The sequence below is a fragment of the Mustelus asterias genome, chromosome 5 (assembly GCF_964213995.1).
Source record: "Mustelus asterias chromosome 5, sMusAst1.hap1.1, whole genome shotgun sequence".
Lineage (NCBI taxonomy): Eukaryota > Metazoa > Chordata > Chondrichthyes > Carcharhiniformes > Triakidae > Mustelus > Mustelus asterias.
The window spans coordinates 76,986,475-77,007,828 of NC_135805.1; the positions used below are offsets into that span (position 1 = coordinate 76,986,475).

The 21,354-nt window shown below is 41.9% G+C and overlaps 1 protein-coding gene across 3 annotated transcripts in view; it reads left to right on the top strand.

The window, feature by feature from the left end:
• Nucleotides 1-21,354, top strand: part of l3mbtl3 (L3MBTL histone methyl-lysine binding protein 3) — a 127,570-nt gene that overhangs the window by 57,915 nt on the left and 48,301 nt on the right. For 2 of the 3 annotated variants that reach the window (XM_078213718.1, XM_078213719.1), the window contains exons 13-16: nucleotides 2,468-2,553; nucleotides 2,929-3,039; nucleotides 5,038-5,152; nucleotides 14,869-14,971. In XM_078213718.1, coding sequence (XP_078069844.1) covers nucleotides 2,468-2,553; nucleotides 2,929-3,039; nucleotides 5,038-5,152; nucleotides 14,869-14,971 — 415 coding nt within the window. The remainder of the gene's footprint in view (nucleotides 1-2,467; nucleotides 2,554-2,928; nucleotides 3,040-5,037; nucleotides 5,153-14,868; nucleotides 14,972-21,354) is intronic. The other variant, XM_078213720.1, reaches the window with a different exon arrangement.

Consider the following 21,354-nt stretch of genomic DNA (forward strand, 5'->3'; position numbering starts at 1 on the left):
TCAGGAGTCTTTGGCATCAAAAAATTCCAGCTGTACATACATGGTTGAAACTTTACATTGTTTCTGACCACAAACCATTCTTGGGGCCTCTTCAAAGAGGACAAGGCTATCCTGCTGATTGCCTTGGCAAGAATTCCACAGTGGGTTGTTGACACATGCCAAAGATATGCCACCTATGACTATACTTTCATGTATCAACTCGAACACACACAATGAGTGTGGGTGCTGTTAGCCACTTACCCTTGCAAGAAAGTATCATATGTTCCAGTGCCGCAAGAAATTATGGCATTTAATTTTTTTAAGAGACATTGCCACTCTTGGTGAGATAGATCAGGAACTGGACCATTCAAGATCCACTTCTGTCCAAAGTGAGAGGTGAAATACTTAGGATGGGTAAATGAGTCAGTTTCCAAGGAAATTAAACCATTCTTTACCCACTAGAATGAATTAAATTGTCAGGGTGGCATCATACTCTGGGGAGCAAGAGTAGACATTCCTGTACCAGAAAGAGAGGTGGCTCCGAACTGAATTATACAGCATTCATTTGGGCATCTCTAAGATGAAAATTCTTGCCAGGAGTTGTGTGGTGGCCTGTTATTGATGCTGTTACCAAGAATCTAGTCAAGCACTGTAAACAGTGCCAACTGCGACAAAGGTTGCCTGCCACAGCCCCACTGCACCCTTGGGAATGGCCTGTCTGGCCATGGGTACAAGTCCGTATCGCTTGCGTTGATACATTCCTGGACAAAATATTTTTGCTCATGACTGATGCGCACTGTAAATGGATGGACATTTTTGAGGTGACGTCACCTACATTGCATGCTACCATCGAAAGGTTACACCAACGCTTTTCAGTTCATGGATTAGCTGAGGTCATAGTATCACACAATGGAACCATATTCATAAGTGCTGAGTTTCAAATCTTCACTGCTCTCAACTGCACCTTACCACCCAGCATCAAATGGACAAGCTGAGAGAACCATCCAAACTTTCAAGGCTGGCCTAAAGAAACTGTCAGGAGGAACTTCGGAGACCAAAATCTAATGCTTCCTTCTTTGTTATTGTACCACCCCACATGCAACAACAGGAGCTCCACCATCAGAACTGCTAATGAAACATCATCTCAGAAAGAGGCTGAGCCTTGTGTTTCCAAATTTGCCAGGGATAGTAGAAGTCAACCAAAATAATCAAAAAGCAAGTTATGATTCGCGTAGTACAGCACGATCATTTATGGTAAGCGAAACCGTATATGTGAGCAACTTCGATTGTGGATCAAGTTGGATTGCTGGAATTATTGTCTCCAAGACTGGACCCCTTTCATACAAGTGGATGTGGAGGGATGGATGGATTCTAAACACATGGACCACTTGAGGAGTAGAGAGACGCTCCAGCAGTCACTGTTGCCATTAGGAAATGTTTTTAAACCCATCAGCACCGAATTCGCTGATCGGCCTGTTACCATAACTGATGTATGGGGTTGCGGGGATAGGACCTGGGTGGGATTGTTGTTGATGCAAGCTCGATGGCCGGATGGCCGCTTTCTGCACTGTAAGGATTCTATGATTTTATTCAAAATGGACATTTAGATATGGAAAGTAGACACCAGGTGAATAGAAGTCTCATGGCTTATTTGGTTGGTATGTCAGGAGCAAATAAAATTAAATTAAACTTAAATAATTTTTTAAAAGCAGACATGGGAAATATTGAGAAGAGCAATAAGGCAAATGTGGTGATAAATATTTTTTTGAATATTGGAATCACAGAATTGTTTTGGTGACAAAAGAACCATTCAGCTCATTATGTCTGCACTGCTTCACCAAATGAGCATCATGACTTAGTGCCAAATTCCTGCCTTTTCCCTGTAATCCTGCACATTGTTTCTATTCAAATAATCATCTAATGCCCTCTTGATGCCTTGATTGAACCTGCCTCCACCACACTTACAGGCAGTGCATTCCAAACCCAAAACACTTGTTGTATGAAAAATATACTTCTCGTGTTGGGTTTGCTTCTCCTGCAAATCGCTTTAAATCTGTGTCCTCTCGTTCTTGATCCTACTACAAGCAGGAACAGTTTCTCCATATCTACTCAGTCCAGCCCCGTCATGGTTTTGAACATCTCTATCAAATCTCCTTAGCCATCTAAGACCCAACTTCTACAATCTATCTTCATCACTGGAGTTTCTCATCCCTGGAACCATTCTTGTAAAACTCTTCTGCACTCACTCTAATGTGTTCACATCCTTGCATTCTTTCCAATGTGTTGACATTTTTAAGAAGTATTTATTATTTTGTTGGGTTAATATGTGATATAATGCATGACATTTGAGTAGCTTCACTACATTGATGTGTAGTGCCAGTACAAGGTAAAAACTGGAGTTGTCTAGGTTTGATAATGTTGCAAGGGGTTACTTGTTGAACTGACAGATTTAAAGAAGACTCATGAACTGTTTATTTCATTGATATAGATTATCATGATCCTAAACGGTTTTCTTGGGAAAAGTACTTAGAAGAAACAAACTCTCTGCCTGCTCCTGCACGGGCATTTAAATCTGTAAGTAACTACAAAACAAATTTGTAATGTTGCTCAGACAAATTTAATATATCAAATAAACAATTTTCCTGAACGCATTGAGATATTATAAGTTAAATCTCTTTGGCCTTGCTGTATATTTTGGCCCTATAAAAATTGATTCCAAATCTAATTCCCTAGTGTTTAAGCAAGTACTTAACATACTTTACTCAATGTCTGAGACTCAGTGCAGTGTTTGATCTTTAGAAACCAAAAATTGGTCTTTTATGTCCATTTGACAGCCAGTTCAAAGTTAAAATTGTGGTTTATTGAATGTCACCTATACATCAGATTTTGAAGAGAATGCTTGTGTAAAGTAATTCCCAAACCAATTATCATTTCCCTGTGTTGTTTCAGCGACCCATGCATGGATTTCTACCAAATATGAAATTTGAGGCTGTCGATAAGCGGAATCCATTGCTAATCAGAGTAGCAACAATTGTAGACACAGATGATCATAGAGTAAAGGTGGGTTATTGTGCGTGGAATTTACCTTGAAGTAGTTGAGGCTGAAATCTACAGTTGTTTAGATGATTTGATTTGTGATTTATTAAGTGGGGGTGGTGGCGGTTATCAGTTGGTCCAATGGATAAATGAAATGAGTGATGCAGATCTGAATCATACAGATCTGCAAGGTGTAGATTCCATCCTTGTTATACGCTCAATAGAGATGGATGGGTATCCATTTGAGGTATGGTAAAATTGACCAGAGTTTCTAATCCCAATTTTGAATCCATGTCCCAGTATCTTAACACAGACTAAATGGAGACAAGATTGGGCCTAATTTTGTTTGCGGCTGAAAGCAAGTCTTTCAAAAGAATCTAATAAAGTCAACCTTGATTAAAATAATATTGGCCCATCCCAGCCCCATGCATACTGATTGCTGAAAGTGCCTTTAAAATCCTTAATAGGAACAGAGACCCACATTACCAGCCAGGTTCACATTTTAAACACATGAACATGTGAACATACAGATTGAGAGCATGAGTAGGCCAACACTGCAAAATGGGATTGCTGCTCTGTCAGGCGTATGAATCAAATGTTAAACCAGGGTCTCAGCTGTTGTCTTCAGCACGCACAATGGATCCCATGGTAATATTTGAAGATCAGGAGAGTTCTCCCAATTTCCTGGTCAGTATATATTCTTCAATTAATATGATTAGAAGCACAATTTTTGGTCATTTATTTAAGTTGCAGATTGTTTTTGCTGTATGCAAATTGTCTGCCATGTTTCCTTTTATTACAATAGTCACTGCATTTTTAAAAATACTTTAATTGACCATTAAGAACTTTGAGATGTTCTGAAGTTATTAAAGGTGCTACATAAATGCACATCTTTTTTAATAGGTGTGCTACCTTCTCTAGACTGGAGTGTACAATGAATGGCATTGCTAATCAGTGTCTAATTAGCGACATCTTTTTGTGCTGGAGGCCAAGCCCACTAGAAACTGATTTGAGAATTCTCCAATTCATTTCACACAAAGTACAATTCACAAAGGGAGTCCGTTTTCACCTGGAAGATCAAATGGCTTCTCATGATCCCAAGCCATCTCACCAACTTACCAATCTATAGTTTATTAAATATCATATGTTGAGTACATTTCCTCCTTGCATGACCTTGCTACTTGTCATTTGTCGGCATACTTCCATGTCAGCTTTGTTGATTCTAAGTTTTTGTCTATGTTTAAAATGTTAATAGGTTCCTGCACTGTGTAATTACAGTCTCATGCCACTAGGTGATGATGTGACATCTTCTTGCCACAGGTTGTTCAAAATGCTTCCTTAAAATTGCTCATTCCTCATTTTTCTAAGTCAGTAAAAGTTCTGAACTCCAAAATAAGTGTTTTTTTTAAAAAAATCCACGTTTGGAGTTATCCACTCAGTTGTCTTTTGTGTTTTTAAAGTTATCATTAGCATTGTTGCTTGCATGTCTCCAAAAAATCCACTGCTGCACTTTCCTGAAGCAACGCTGCAAGTGTTGCACGTTGAGTGTGTGCAGTGTGCACAATTTTCGTTAGCAGCATTTAAGATCCTCCAGCACAAACTGGGCCTTTTTGAACTTAATTCCATTACCCCTGCTTTGCGTTTCCCATGTGTAAGTCACGTCATCCCTGTTTTCCACCACCCCCTGGAGAAAATTGTTGCTGCCAAATTGGGGGGGGCTGGACTTCCAGATCTAGGGTCCATCCATCATTTTGGATATGCTGCGTAGTCCCCCAATTCCATGAAAATCCAGGCTAATATATCCAGTGACACAGGAGGTCCACTGGCAAATACCGAACTATTGACAGATTGTTCATTGTTTCCTGGGTAGATTTAAATTGTTGCCTTGCTACATAAATTGACTAAATTTACATAAGCATTGATTATTTAAAATATAATTATTTCAGAGTGCTAAGTGAAAAATTCAGTTACTATAATAACTGAATTTGAGTTTGACTGTAATCATCTTGTATATTTATCTAGATACATTTTGATGGCTGGAACTATGATTATGATTACTGGGTTGACGCTGACAGCCCCGATGTCCATCCTGCAGGCTGGTGTGCTAAAACCGGACACCCTCTTCAACCACCTCTCAGTAAGCACCATCTGTGAAATCCATCTTCTAGTAAAGCCCATATTTTTTCTTAAAGGATAAGTGGTAGGAGCTCAGCAAAACAACAGACCACGGCTTTCCTTTACATGCAATATCTGTTAAAGCTCACAGCTCGGGCCTCGCAGGCAATCCTTCAACATCCCCTAACCCCGATCATCATCCCAGTGTTTCTCTACACTCCAACCAATGATAGTCCAATTGTACCTCACTCTCCATGCTCTATTGACGGCCGGGGGCCATTCACGTTGTTACGTGGCTGCGGCCGCCCACCACTTAGATGTGTTCCCACCTGCCAGGCATCTGATCAGCTGTCGGGTAGGAATTTGCTGTAGATTACTTAATTGAGACCAATAGGATTGGCAGGGCATCCGCATCCCTGTTTTGTCCCTCTGCCAACATTCTCACCTGCGTCCTCACAGTAATCCCATTTCCGGGAGGCGATGGCTTAGTGGTATTATTGCTCGACTATTAATCCAGAAACCCAGATAATGTTCTGGGGACCTGGGTTCAAATCCCGCCACAGCAGATGGTGGAATTTGAATTCAATAAAAAATATCTGGAATTATGGCCTACTGATGACCATGAAACCATTGTCGATTGTCAGAAAAACCCATCTGGTTCACACATGTCCTTTAGGGAAGGAAATCTGCCATCCTTACCTGGTCTGGACTACATGTGACTCCAGAGCCACAGCAATGTGGTTGACTCTCAATGCCCCTCTGAAATGGCCTAGCAAGCCACTCAGTTGTAACTATCGCTACAAAGCCTCAACAAAGAAATGAAACCGGATGGACCACCTGGCATCGACCTAGGCACTGGAAAAGACAACGGCAAAGCAAACAGCCTTGTCGACCCTCAAAGTCCTCCTTACTAACATCTGGGAGCTAGTGCCAAAATTGGGAGTGTTGTCTCACAGACTAGTCAAGCAGCAGCCTGACATAGTCATTCTCACGGAATCATACCTTGCAGATAACACTCCAGACACCACCATTACCATCTCTGGATATGTCCTGTCCCACCGGCAGGACAGACCCAGCAGAGATGGCGGCACAGTGGTGTACAGTCGGGGGGGGAGTTGCCCTGGGAGTCCTTAGCATTGACGCTGGACCCCATGAAGTCTCATGGCTTCAAGTTCAACATGGGCAAGAAAACTTCTCACTGGTTACTACGTACCGTCCTCCTTCAGCTACTGAATCAGTATTCCTCTATGTTGAACAACACTTGGAGGAAGCACTGAGGGTGGCAAGGGCACAAAATGTGCTCTGGATGGGAGATTTCAATGTCCACCACCAAGAGGGGCTTGTCAACAGCATTATTGATAAGATGGTTGGGTCCTAAAGGCTATAACTGCTAGACTGGGTCTGCAGCAGGTGGTGAAGGACCGACAAGAGGAAATAATATACTTGACTTCATCCTTACCAATCCGCCGGCTACAGATGCATCTGTCCATGACAGTATTGATAAGAATGACCACCGCACAGTCCTTGTGGAGACGAAGTCCCGCCTTCACATTGAGAATAACCTCCATCGTGTTGTGTGGCACTATCACCACTAAATGGGACAGACTCCGAACCAATCTAGCAACTCAAGACTGGGTATCCATGAGGCGCTGTGGGCCATCAACAGCAGCGGAACTGTACTCCAGCACAATCTGCAACCTCATGGCCCAGCATATCCCCCACTCAACCATTACCATCAAGCCAGGAGATCAACCCTGGTTCAATGAAGGGTGCAGAAGGGCATACCTAAAAATGAGGTGTCGACCTGGTTGAGCTACCAAACAGGACTACTTGCATGCCAAATGGCAAAAACAGCAAGTGATAGACAGAGCTAAGCGATCCCACGACCAACAGATCAGATCGAAGCTCTGCAGACCTTCACATCCAGTCGAGAATGATGGTGGACAATTAAACTCACTGGAGGAGAAGGCTCCACAAATACCCCAATCCTCAATGAAGGAGGAGCCCAGCACATCAGTGCAAAAGATGAGGCTGAAATATTCGCAGCAATCTTCAGCCAGAAGTGCCGGGTGGATGATCCATCTCCACCTCCTCCAGTGGTCCCCTGCATCTCAGATGCCAGTCTCCAGCCAATTCGATTCACTCCACGTGATATCAAGAAACGGTTGGGGGCACTGGATACTGCAACGGCAATGGTCCCTGATTACATTCCGGCAATAGTACTGAAGACTTGTGCTCCAGAACTTGCCACTTCCCTAGCCAAGCTCTTCCAGCACAGTTACAACACTGGGATCTACCCAACAATGTAGAAAATTGCCCAGGTATGTCCCGTACGCACAAAGCAGGACAAATCCAACCCGGCCAACTACCACCCAATCAGTCTACTCTCGATCATCAGTAAAGTGATGGAAGGGATCATCAGCAGTGCTATCAAGCAACAGCTGCTCAGCAATAACCTGCTCAGTGACGCCCAGTTTGGGTTTCGCCAGGGTCTCACAGCTCCTGACCTCATTACAGCCTTGGTTCAAACATGGACAAAAGAGCTGAATTCCAGAGGTGAGGTGAGAGTGACAGCCCTTGACATCAAGGCCGCATTTGTCAGCTCAAGTATGGCATCAAGGAGCCCTAGCGAAACTGGAATCAATAGGTATTGGGGGCAAACTCGCCACTGGTTGGAGTCATACCTGCTACATAAGAAGATGGTTGTGGATGGTCAGTCATCTCAGCTGCAGGACATCTCTGCAGGAGTCCCTCAGGGTAGTGTCCTAGGCCCAACCATCTTCAACTACTTCATCAATGACCTTCCCTCCGTCATAAGGTCAGAAGTCGGGATGTTCGCCGATGATTGCACAATGTTCAGCACCATTCGCGATTCCTCAGATACTGAAGCAGTCAATGTTCAAATGCAACAAGATCTGGACAATATCCAGGCTTGGGCTGACAAGTGGCAAGTAACATTTGCACCACACACATGCCAGGCAATGACCATCACCAATAATAGACACTTTACCCACTGTCCCTTGACATTCAATGGTGTAGCCACCACTGAATCCCCCCGCTGTCAACATCCTTGGGGTTACCATTGACCAGAAACTCAACTGGACTCACTACATAAACACAGTGGCTCCAAGAGCAGGATAGAGGCTAGGAACACTGCGCGAGTAACTTATCTCCTAACTCCCCAAAGCCTATCCACCATCTACAAGGCACAAGTCAGGAGTGTGATGGAATACTCCCCATTTGCCTGGATGGGTGCAGCTCCAACAACACTCAAGGAGCTTGCCACCATCCAGGACAAAGCAACCCACTTGATTGGAGCCACATCTACAAACATTCAATCCCTCCACCTTCCCATCCCTCTGCTCAGTAGCAGCAGCATGTGCTATCTACAAGATGCATTGCAGCAATTCACCAAAGATCTTTAGACAGCACCTTCCAAACCCATGACCACTTCCGTCTAGAAGGACAAAGGCAGCAGAAAAATGGGAACACCACCACCTGCAAGTTCCCCTCCAAGCCACTCATCATCCTGACTTGGAAATATATCGCCGTTCCTTTACAGTTGCTGGGTCAATATCCTGGAATTCCCTCCTTACCAGCATTGTGGGTCACCCAAAGCACGTGGACTGCAGCGATTCAGGAAGGCGGCTTACCACCACCTTCTCAAGGACAACTAGGGATGGGCAATAAATGCTGGCCAGCCAGCGACGCCCATGTGCCATGAATGAACAAAAAATGTATCACTTGCTACCAGATAATCCTCTACCATCCATCTAGTATATTTTGTGTAAGTTTTGTGACTCATCTGGGACAAATAAAATTGCTCTGTTTATAAGACCATAAGACATAGGAGCAGAATTAGGCCCATCGAGTCTGCTCCGCCATTCAGTCATGGCTGATATTTTTCTCATCCCCACTCTCCTGCCTTTTCCCCATAACCTGATCCCCTTATTAATCAAGAACCTACCTATCTCTGTCTTAAAGACATTCAATGACCTGGCCTCCACAGCCTTCTGCGGCAAAGAGTTCCACAGATTCACCACTCTGGCTGAAGAAATTCCTTCTCCTTATGAACATATTTGTCACCTTTCAGTATGCTCAATATATACATCAATATATGCATATTCCCATATTACTAGTTTGAGATTTGATTGTTGTTGTTGTGGGATTATAAACATAATATTGTATTAGTTTTTGGCATCGTGGGCATCTTGCATCGTTATTGAAGTTGCAAATCTCCCAGATTTAGTGAAACTGGACAACCTTTGGGAATATTTGTATACTACTATTTGAAGGTCAGTAGTTAGGAATTTTAAAACTATGAACTGACAAATCATTTTGGATAATGTGTTTTTTAAAGCATATTAAATTGTGCCTTCTCACATACACATAGGGAAAATTGCAGCAAAATATTTGACTCGTAGTTAACAATGTCAAGTTAGTAGAAGTTTTTAAGTGAACCAGAAAGTTTTATCAAACACTTTTTTTTCTATTGAAATAGATCCAGGTATGTAATTTTTATAAGATTGATAATATATATCACACTTCTTGTTATGCTGCATTCTTTGTCAAACTTCAAAGAAAGGTATAAGCTGGTGTTATGGACAAGGTGAGAGAGAACTTCTAAATTCCCTGTCCCCTTTCCAGCCATCCGTAATCAGAATTTGAGAAGAAGGTGCGAGTATGTGCGCATGTTTTAGCACCCGAGTGTGTGGGGGATTTGAACAACTAAAACAGTCGGTTTTTTGAGGGTTTAAATGAAGGAAGATGGTTTATTTATTTAAGCACTCACCCAGAAATTGAACACTACGGCACCCACTCTCTCATTCATATACAAACACACTGAAGGAAAGTACAGTACACTTCTGCAAGTTATAAACAAAAGGAATTTTTTATAATTCGTGTGCTTGTCTTGTTTTGGAAGAAGTACATTGCAGGCCCAAGTGGAATTTTTCTTCATACCTGCAGTACCGTTAAGCTGAGCTCAACAACCAAAGTCAAATGCAGAAGTTTGTTTGCAGGATTTTCTTGATGAACAATATGGAGGTAATAGTAAAGTTTCTTATGGTCTTGTTACCAGGGAATTGATTAGCTGTTTAGTGGACCCAGAATGGCACAACCTGAAGATCTTATGATGTTACTGCCTTCAGATATTTCACAAGCACAGATGTTGCTTTTTTTATCTTACTAAAGTTGCCTCTTTTGTGGTCAGGACAGTCCTGTTTATTCATTACCAAATATGCACTCCATCTCCATTGTTCTTTCAGTGACCAAGTCATCATTCTCTGCCAGTGAGCTCATTGGAGCTTCCACTGATTCATCAACAGTTTGGTAACTTGCAGGAGATGAATAGTTAGTATTGTTACGTGAAATGCACAATTGTCCGTCTTTAAGGTATAGCCAGAAAGTGAATCAATTCTTGTGTTAGTACTTTGAGTACACAGACCAGATCATCTGATCCCTGTTTGCCATCTTGTCAGAGCACATTATCCATTTTAAGAGAAAAAGTAAATTCGAAGATTCCACGTTGAATAAAGTTCATATTTTCAAAGTTATGAATATGAGATGCCTTTACTGAGCATGACATGATGAAAGAAACTCTTCAGGATACAGCACACCAAAGCCACGATGATTGCTGATTGCTACATGTGTGAACATCCAATGTTTCCTTATGGAAGCCTTTTATTGATTTCTGAATGACCCAGTGTTTACCTAACAGCAATTAGATTTTAAGGCATCAAGACAGCAGACCTGGAAAATCTGGGACTAAGCAGTGAGGTAGATCTGTGACATAAAGTGGAAATGGTTAAATGAGAAGAAGTCCAATGTTAATCAATCACTGAACATTTTGAACAAGGTTTCATTTGTCCTTTCAATGAATTTTTACTTGAGGACTTGGATTAAACAAATGGAAGGAAACCATGTGGAGCATCATGCCTCAAATGTACTTGGCTAATGAGGCAGGTCTGAGACTTGAAAATAAGAACATAAGAACATAAGAAATAGGAGCAGGAGTAGGCCATCTAGCCCCTCGAGCCTGCCCCGCCATTCAATAAGATCATGGCTGATCTGACGTGGATCAGTACCACTTACCCGCCTGATTCCCATAACCCTTAATTCCCTTACCGCTCAGGAATCCATCCATCCGCGCTTTAAACATATTCAGCGAGGTAGCCTCCACCACCTCAGTGGGCAGAGAATTCCAGAGATTCACCACCCTCTGGGAGAAGAAGTTCCTCCTCAACTCTGTCTTAAACCGACCCCCCTTTATTTTGAGGCTGTGTCCTCTAGTTTTAACTTCCTTACTAAGTGGAAAGAATCTCTCCGCCTCCACCCTATCCAGCCCCCGCATTATCTTATAAGTCTCCATAAGATCCCCCCTCATCCTTCTAAACTCCAATGAGTACAAACCCAATCTCCTCAGCCTCTCCTCATAATCCAAACCCCTCATCTCCGGTATCAACCTGGTGAACCTTCTCTGCACTCCCTCCAATGCCAATATATCCTTCCTCATATAAGGGGACCAATACTGCACACAGTATTCCAGCTGCGGCCTCACCAATGCCCTGTACAGGTGCATCAAGACATCCCTGCTTTTATATTCTATCCCCCTCGCAATATAGGCCAACATCCCATTTGCCTTCTTGATCACCTGTTGTACCTGCAGACTGGGCTTTTGCGTCTCATGCACAAGGACCCCCAGGTCCCTTTGCACGGTAGCATGTTTTAATTTAATTTAATTTAAAAGATGGTTATTTGCTTCAATGCACATAACTGGAAATTGGAAATGAGAACAAACCTTCATACTCAAAGCCCAGATATCTTCCCAGCTTGCAGAGAGGATAGCCAGGTCAGCAGAAGTTCCACACCTGTAATAATACATTTGTACATTTCATAATGAGTTGTGATTTTGAAACCTGTAGTCTGTCAAACAAGGTTTCAACCATAACACCCGTGATCAAACGATGACTGTCCCCTATAAGGAAAAGATAACCAGAGCCTCTTTGCAATCAAGTATTTATCTGAGAAGGCATAAACTCTTGCAGAAGAATGTACCATCATGATTAAATCATTAAATTAAAGATAGTATCAAAGAGAAAGTGTATAATTCCACAAAGATTAGTGGTAGGTTAGAAGATTAGTAGTAAGTTAGAAGATTGGACACAAGATGAAAGCAAAGAATGGCTGAAATAGAATGGGGGGAAATTAGAGCATGTGCAAAAGTTAGCTAAAATATAAAAAGAGATAGTAAGATTTTCCTTTGGAAAATGGTAAGTGAAGCGAGCATTAGTCCTCTTGAGATGAGTCTAGGAAATTGATAATGGAAAATAAGGAAATAGTTATTTTGCATCTGTCTTCACTGCAGGGAATCCAAATAATATTCCAGAAGTAAGTATGCATCAATCGGTGAAAGGAAAGGAGAAATTTAAAACAATTGCAATCACCAGGGAAAGAGTACTGAGAAAACTATTAGAACTAAAAGCTGACAAATCCCCAGGTCATGATAGGCTTCATCCTAGGGGGGATGAAGCACCCAAGAGTCCTGTCAGATTGGAAAATAGCAAATGTAACTCTTTTATTCAAGAGAGGAGGGAGACAGAAAGCAGAAAACTACAGATCAGGTGGCTTAATATCAGTCATAGGGAGAATGCTGGAATCTACTATTAAGGAGTTTAGCGGGGTCCTTGGTAAATCTCTGTGCAATCAGGCAGCATCAACATGGTTTTGAGAAAGGGAGATTGTGTTTGACTTTTTTTTAAAGAGTTATTGAGGAAATAACAAATAATGTAAATAAAGGGGGACTTGTGGATGTGGTATACCTGGATTTCCTGAAGGCACTTGACAAGGTATTGCGTCAAAGATAACTGCACAAAAAGGAGTTCATGATGTAGGGGATAACATATTAGCATGGATTGAGGATTGGTTAGCTAACAGAAAGCAGGGATCAGCCATAAATGGGTCATGATCAGGTTGGCAAAATGTAACTAGTGGAGTTCGACTGCATCTATTTGCGATCTATATTAATGACTTGGATAATGGGACTGAATGTCTGGATGCTTAATTTGCTGATAACACAAAGATACGTCGGAAAGTAAATTGTGAAGAGGACACAAGGGGTTTGCAAAAGGATGTAGGTTAAATGAATGGACAAATATTTTGCTGATGGAGTATAATGTGGGAAAATGTGAGTTTACCTTCTTTGGCAGGAAGATCAGAAAATTAGCATATTATTTAAGTGCAAAGAGATGGCAGAACTATACGGCACAAGGGCGTCTTGCTACATGAGTCACAACAATTAGTTTACGTATACAGCAAGTGATTAGGAAGGCAAATGGAATGTTGATCTTTAATTGCAAAGCCTATGGAATTTTTAAAAATGGGATGTTTTGCTACATTTGTACAGGGCATTGCTGAGCCTACATCTAGAATACTGTGTACAGTTTTGGTGTCCTTGTTTAAGAAAGGACATAACTGCATTAGAAAAAGTGCAGAAAATGCTCACTGGACTGATTCCTAGGATGAAGACAGTGGGAGTGATCCTATGGGAAAAGGTTAGCCCTATAGCCATTGGAGTTTAGGAGAATGAGAGGTGATCTTGTTGAAACGTACAAGATCCTGAGGGGATTTGATAGGGCGGATGTTGACAGGATGTTTTCCCTAATGGGAGAGTCTAGAACTAGGGGACATGGTTTTAAAAATAAAGGGACTCCGGTTTTAAAACAAAAGGGTTGGGTCTCCCATTTAAGACAGATGGGTAAAATGTATTCCTTCCGAGAGGTTTGAGAACCTTTGAAACTCTCTTCCCAGAGAGCAGTGAATGCAGGGTCATTAAATATTTTTAAGGCTGAGTTAGATGGACTTCCTTGTCAATCAAGAGTCTAAGGGTATAGAGGACATGAGGGAAAGTGGAGTTGAGGTCACAATCAGATCTTCCACGATCTTATTGAATACCGGAGTTGGCAGGAAGGCAGAATGGCCTACTATTACTCCTAATTCATATGTTTGTATGTACACCTGACAATGGTGGTTCATAATCAGAATAAGAAGAACTTCGGTCACCCAAGATTCAACTCCTTTTCAGAAGGACTGAGGGACAATATTTTATTCTTTCTGTCCCTTGATCTTCTACTTTACCTAGCTCATTCATGGGACACACTTTTTTTGCATGGTGCATCAAATCAAATCAGTCTTTCTCTTGCTGTCACCATTTTAAAGAAATACTTACAAAATCTGAAATGTACACCATGGGGATGGATGAAAAACTGTACCAGATTCTTAAAAGGACAATATCCTGATCTTTAACATACTACCGTCTAAATTCCCAAACGGGAATCAAATGAGCAATTGGTTCATATAGAACAGGAAGATCTCAGGTCTAGTTCCCTGCCTTGTAGACACTAAATGAGTTACAAGTGCCAATGCCTCTGATTTCCAGAGGGAAAGATCAGTAGAGTTCCTGATTTTAATTTAACAATTGTATTGATGTATGTGTGTAGCATAGGAGGAAACTAAGATGTAAAATAACCTGTTTTCTCAGGAGCATGGTTCTTGATTTTCTTTTCCATGTGGAGCTTGCATTTAAAGAAGAAGAAAAGGCATAGCTAATACATGGCTAATACACTTCTCGTTACTAATTTAGTCAGAGTCTAAACTTGAAATAGCAGGATGTACTGCACTATGTAAAATGTTGATTGCTACATTGCAGATTTAAAGGTTGGATTTTTTTGATGCAAATAGGTCCACTAGACCTGGTGGAAGCTTCTGAACAAGGAGGATGTCCTACTCCAGGATGTAAAGGAATCGGACACATAAAAGGAGTGAAACATTCAGGTCATCATAGGTAAAACACCAAAGTACTTTTTAAGAAAAAAGATGAATCTGTTGTATTTTATAAATTCTGGATATGCTTTGAAATGTTCTTCTTTGTATGATATGCCAGAGACATATCACAAAATTTAGGCCAATACACCAGTGCAGTACTGAGGGAGCATTGCTACAGTTACTATCTTTCAGTTGAGATGTTAAGCCGAGGATATGTCTGCCTTCTTGGGCATGTAAGGAGTCATGAGAGTCCCTTTCGGAGTCTTACTGAGGTTCTGGACTCAAACGTAACCAAAAAAAATGACTCTGACAAATAGTGTGAAAACAATTTTATTTAAATATTGAATTACAATTATAATGATATGACGATTATAATTGTATATTTTTTAAAAAGCAAGAAAGGTAACTTTATCAAAAGGTGTGTGTGTGTTTGTGTGCGTGCACGCGCATTCAATATTCTAGTTTGGAAAATGGAAAACAAAGATGTAGGGGGCGATTTTACCATTTTGATTCGAAGTGCTGAATCTGGGCGCAATTCAGATCTGACTCGGAAACCTGTTCTCAGGCGCCCCCATACGCACTTAGCCTGAAAAGAAAATTGCGGGTCTGAATTACATTGTGGGCGGGGCTTATTGCATCTGAAACGCTGCTGCTCCGATCGGAGCCTTCAACTGCACATGCGCAGTGAAAAAAAAATTGAAAGATGCTCCCCTGTCACATCGCTCCCAGGCTGCAAAGAGTGGATAAAGTGGCCCGGGAGCGATGGCCCCCACAAAAAGCGGATAAAGCAACCCAGGAGCAAAAAGCAGGAGCGATGGCCCCCACAGATATCACCCCACCTCCACAACATAACTGTCCTCCTTATCCACCTACCCCCCCCCCCCGCCCCCCACTACCCAGACCGATTCTGACCCCCTTTCCCCCCCCATTGATCGACCGTGGAGTGGCAGTGGAACCTCCCCTACTCCCACCCCCGCACCAACCAGAACAGCATCTGGCCTTCCTACCAGAGATTGATCGGGAGTGACCCACCTCCTCCTACCCGACCCACCTCCTCCTACCCACCCCCCCAACCAGAGAATGATCTGGCCTCCCTCCTCCTCGTCCTCTCTCTCCCCGCCCCCCCCCCCCCCCCCCCCCCCCACCCCCACCACCGATCTGAGTTAGAGAGCCGTTCGAAGCTCTGAACTTACCTCTTCAGAAGTTGGAGTGCCCGAAACAGACTTTCGCCGAGCAGGTCTGTTTCGCGCCGAATCTGGATGGCCAAACGCGATGGTAAAGGGGGAAATGCCGGTAAGTTTGGGCGTCCAGTTCACTAAGTCAATTTAAATGCATGCAAATGCATTTAAATTGACGTCGCACCCGTTTCGGGCGCAGTTTTGATCGCGGCCATTTTTCTGGCCTTGGTAAATTGGGAATCTGCGCAGATCGCGCTATTCACCTCACACCCGACTTTACCAAGTTTTCACGCTTGACGATGGGTGCAACGCGATGGTAAAATCGGGCCCGTAGTCCAAATACTAGCTGTGCATGGCCAGTATGGAAAAAAAAAACAAGGTCTGGGAAAACATGTCGCTACTAATTATTATTGATTAATTAAAGCACAATCATAACTTGGGTTAAGATCAATATCTACCAAGTAAGATTTATTGCAAGATAACTTCAAATATTCATTATAGGTTTAAAATAAAGAGCAAAGCAGAAATAAAGTACAAAATTGCAAACATTTGTGGCTGCAGGCCTCAGGCCTCCAAGTAGATGTAAAAGTTTACATCAGCTTTCCACTTACACTTAGAGAAAATAGCTCCCAACGTGTTTACCTGGCCTGCTTTTGAGATTCCCAGTTTGTGATCTCTGTCTCCCCCTGCTGCAGTCTCTCATTTCTTGCCAATGTGCTAACATTGTGCAACTCAGTGAATGGTGTTTCTAATGTTCTTAATGTTTACAACCCTGATAATGTTCATTTTTTAAAATTCCATTTATGTTTATTGACAATAATAGCCTTTCTAAATGGAAATCTGAGGCTTTTATTTGAAAAGTACATGTCTTTCTCAATGATGTTACATGTGCTTCGGTTTTTGCCCATAGGGACAAAGAAGATTAGATTGAATTCTGGTAGTCTCTGAAGTATTATAAAATTGCTATTTATATTCAGTAAATATATTCTTAGTGATTGAAAGGGAACATGTAATGTGGAATAGAATGCCTGATTTGTTAACCTTGTACATTTACAAGAAATTAATACATGTTAAAGAGATAACAAAATTCAAATGAGCAATTTAGATCTTTTTGCATTTTGGAAATACTTAATGAATTAATCAAACCAGACACCGAATATTGTTTAATGAAGTAAAATTGTCCGCGCTTACTAAGACACATCGTTCACTTATTTGTACAAGTCTGTGCAGGTTCCTGAAACCATTGAAGCAACACAAAAGAACTTGGGGGATTAATTTTTGCAGCAAAAAAAACAAGTTGTATTGAGGTACAACTAGACGAACTTTTTAGCTTCACTATAAAAATAAAAAAAACAGCAATTACTCAGTCATGTTCTGTCATTTAATGTGGTAATGAACAACAGGCTAAGTAAGGACAAAAGATTTCTCATCTTAAAAGTGCAACAAAAACTGCAGGCAGCACTGAATCCATTTTTTAACAAAAGCCTTTGAAGTTTCTACCCTTACCTTTTTTGACAGCTTTAGAAAGGAAGATATTGGAAAGTTAATATTAAACTGTAAATAACTGATTATACTACTTGGCACCACAAGCATTTTCATCCCAAATCTAACAATTGCAAAATACATCCTGTTTATTATATTTTGATTTGATTTATTATTGTCACATGTATTAATATACAATGAAAAGTATTGTTTCTTGCGCGCTAAACAGACAAAACATAGGGTTCATAGAGAAGGAAATGAGGGAGTGCAGAATGAAGTGTTACAGTCATAGCTAGAATGTCGAGAAAGATCAACTTAATGCAAGGTAAATCCGTTCAAAAGTCTGACAGCAGCAGGGAAGAAGCGGTCCTTGAGTCGGTTGGTACATGACCTCAGACTTTTGTATCTTTTTCCCGGAGGAAGAAGGTGGAAGAGAGAATGTCCGGGGTGCGTGGGGTCCTTAATTATGCTGGCTGCTTTGCCGAGGCAGCAGGAAGTGTAGACAGAGTCCATGGATGGGAGGCTGGTTTGCGTGATGGATTGGGCTTCATTCACAACCTTTTGTACTTGCGGTCTTGGGCAGAGCAGGAGCCATACCAAGCTGTGATACAACCAGAAAGAATGCTTTCTATGGTGCATCTGTAAATGTTGGTGAGAGTCGTAGCTGACATGCCAAATTTCCTTAGTCTTGAGAAAGTAGAGGCCTTGGTGGGCTTTCTTAACTATAGTGTTGGCATGGGGGGACCAGGACAGGTTGTTGGTGATCTGGACACTTAAAAACTTGAAGCTCTCGACCCTTTCTACTTCGTCCCCATTGATGTAGACAGGGGCATGTTCGCCTTTACGCTTCCTGAAGTCGATGACAATCTCCTTCATTTTGTTGACATTGAGGAAGAGATTATTGTTGCCACACCAGTTCTTCAGATTCTCTATCTCATTCCTGTACTCTGTCTCGTCACTGTTTGAGATCCGACTCACTACGGTGGCGTCGGCAGCAAACTTGAAAATCACATTGGAGGAGAATTTGGCCGCATAGTCATAAGTGTATATATGTGTATGATCTTGAAGCACTGCCTTGTTTCTGCTCCTTGTTTAAGCTTTGATTGTTGGACAGATTTGATTCGGTGAGAATTCTGTTTCCATAGAGAAATGTTACAGGAGGACTGAACTTTCAGTATTGCCTGTCAAATAATCAACATTCCTCACTTATTTCGTAGTTAATAAACTGGGGAAACAATCTATTGGCAGAGGAGGGTAAAGAGGAGAGATGGGCAGTGTACTGATCATGCAAGTATCAGGATCTGCCCATCAGAACTTTCGCCACTGACATACAAGCGTGCAGAAGGAAGCCATTCGTCCCTGTTATGTCTTCTGATTTCCAAAACTCAAAATAATCAAACTTGCGACTCAAATGCTAGAATTTCCGATGTAGTTCATTTAGCTCTCTGTATGGCTGATATATTATTACCCTGCACGGGATTGTAGTGCAGCAGTGAAATGTGACATCCCAGGATAAATATTCACACAACTATTAGTTCCTAATTCTTCATGAATAATTTAATAATACAACAAGCCCACTGCACCTGTGCCAAAGATCATGGGGTCAGGGAGGTCTCGAGTTGTACTGGTGGATTCCTCTGCCACTTGGGCATGCTGAAAAATGCCTGCCAGCCCCAACAGGCTAGAAAATTAATTGCAACCTGATGTTTGTGGGGAGAGGAGCAGCTGCATACTATTTCTACCCTGTCTACGCATGCTTGGAAAGAAATAAGGGAATAATTTAACTGGCGAGTAAAGGCAGGTGGAATGTTAAAATGATGATGACCTGTATTCCAATCTCAATCTGCCCAATCCTGTTTTTAACATTGTTGGGACAGGAGACAGGCAGCCAACCTGCTTGCAAAACAGAGGTAGGCAATTTTAATATTATGCTGAGGCTGTGTGCCTCATATCTAACCACCATTTTAAATTTAGCCCTCAAGTTTTCCAGGTGTAGGGGAAAACCCATCAGCTAAAGGAAGGTTAGGATTGCTGGATCCAGGAGTTAAGTATCTTTCCGCTTACCTGCTGGAATTCAGTATAGCTACTTCGCATGTCTGATTTGATCAGGCGCCACCTCAATCCTCCTGTCCTCCAGCTTTTTAATAAATCAGATACTTGCATACAAAAAGAAAAAAACTAGAACAATGAAGTTAAGCGAAAAATACTAGAAATAAACAGCAGTTGTATTCACAAAAAGAAATGTTAAAAGTGAATTTACAGTTCTGACAAAATATTAAATGATAAAACAACAAAGTGATGAATGATCAGACGATTTAGGGAGATCGGAAGAGGGAAAACGTGGGGTTGGATTGGATGGTTGGTGAAGAATTCTATCACAGTGCTAGTAAGAATGAACTAGATGGTTGTGTTAAGACAGAACCCATGTCGATCAGCTTAAAGAATAGGAAAGGAAGTTGTATGATTCTATGTATGTACAAACCACCAAATACTGGAGCCAACGTTGCTGAAAATCTGCAATTAAAAGCATTTGTCAAGGGTAACAGGGTTGTAATATTGAACAGAGAGGTCCAGAACACCAGAATGTTTACATGTAGGAGAGTAAAATAGCTTAGCCAATAAATGTATGTCGAGAGTTCAGATTTCACCTACAGTTGCTGTGCTAACTGTGTATGTGCCAAATAACCCTTGGATTACACAGTAACAAAGAAATTTACCCAGCACTTGCTCTGCAATAACCTGCTCATGGATGCTCGGTTTGGATCCCGCCACGGTCACTCTACTCTTGACCTCATTACAACCTTGATTCAAGCATAGACAAACAGCTGAATACAGAGGTGAGGTGAGAGTGACTGCCCTTGACATCAAGGCAGCATTTGACCGAGTATGGCATAAAAAAGCCTTGGCAAAATGGGAGTCAATGGGAAACTCTCCACTAGTTGGAGTCATACCTAGCATAAAGAAATATGGTTGTGATGGTTGGAGGTCAATCATCTCAGCTCCAGGACATCACTAGGAGTGTCCTAGGCCTAACCATTTTCATCTGCTTCATCAGTGACCCCCTCTTCCATCATAAGGTCAGAAGCGGGGATGTTTGCTGATGATTGCACAATGTTCAGCACCATTCATGACTCCTCATACTGAAGCAATTCATGTGCAAATGCAGCAAGATCTAAACCTATTCAGGCTGGGGCTGACGAGGGGCAAGTGCCCCCCCCCACCCCCCCAAAAGACTGTCCACCATCTACAAGGCACAAGTCAGGAGTATGATGAAATACTCTCCACTTGGTTGACTGCAGTTCCAACAACACTAAAGAAACTCCACACCATCTAGGACAAACCAGTCCACTTGTGCTACACCTTCACAAATGTTCATTTGCTCCATCCCCATGGTAGCAGTATGTACCATCTGCAAGAACTCACCAAGTTTCCTTAGATTCCAAACCCATGACCACTACTATCTAGAAGGACAAGGGCAGTAGATGCAGGGAACATCTCCACCTGAAGGTTCCCCTCGAATCACATCCTGACTTGGAAATATATCGCCGCTCATTCACTGTCATCCTGAGGTGTAGGTACACCCTTTCTAACACCACTATATGTGTACCTACACCTTGGTCTGCAGCAGTTCAAGCAGGCAGCTCAACACAACCTTCTGAAGGGCAACTAAGGGATGGATGGCTAGGCCAGTGACGCACACGACCTGTAAAATGAATTTTTAAAAAGCAATTAGTTGAGGAAA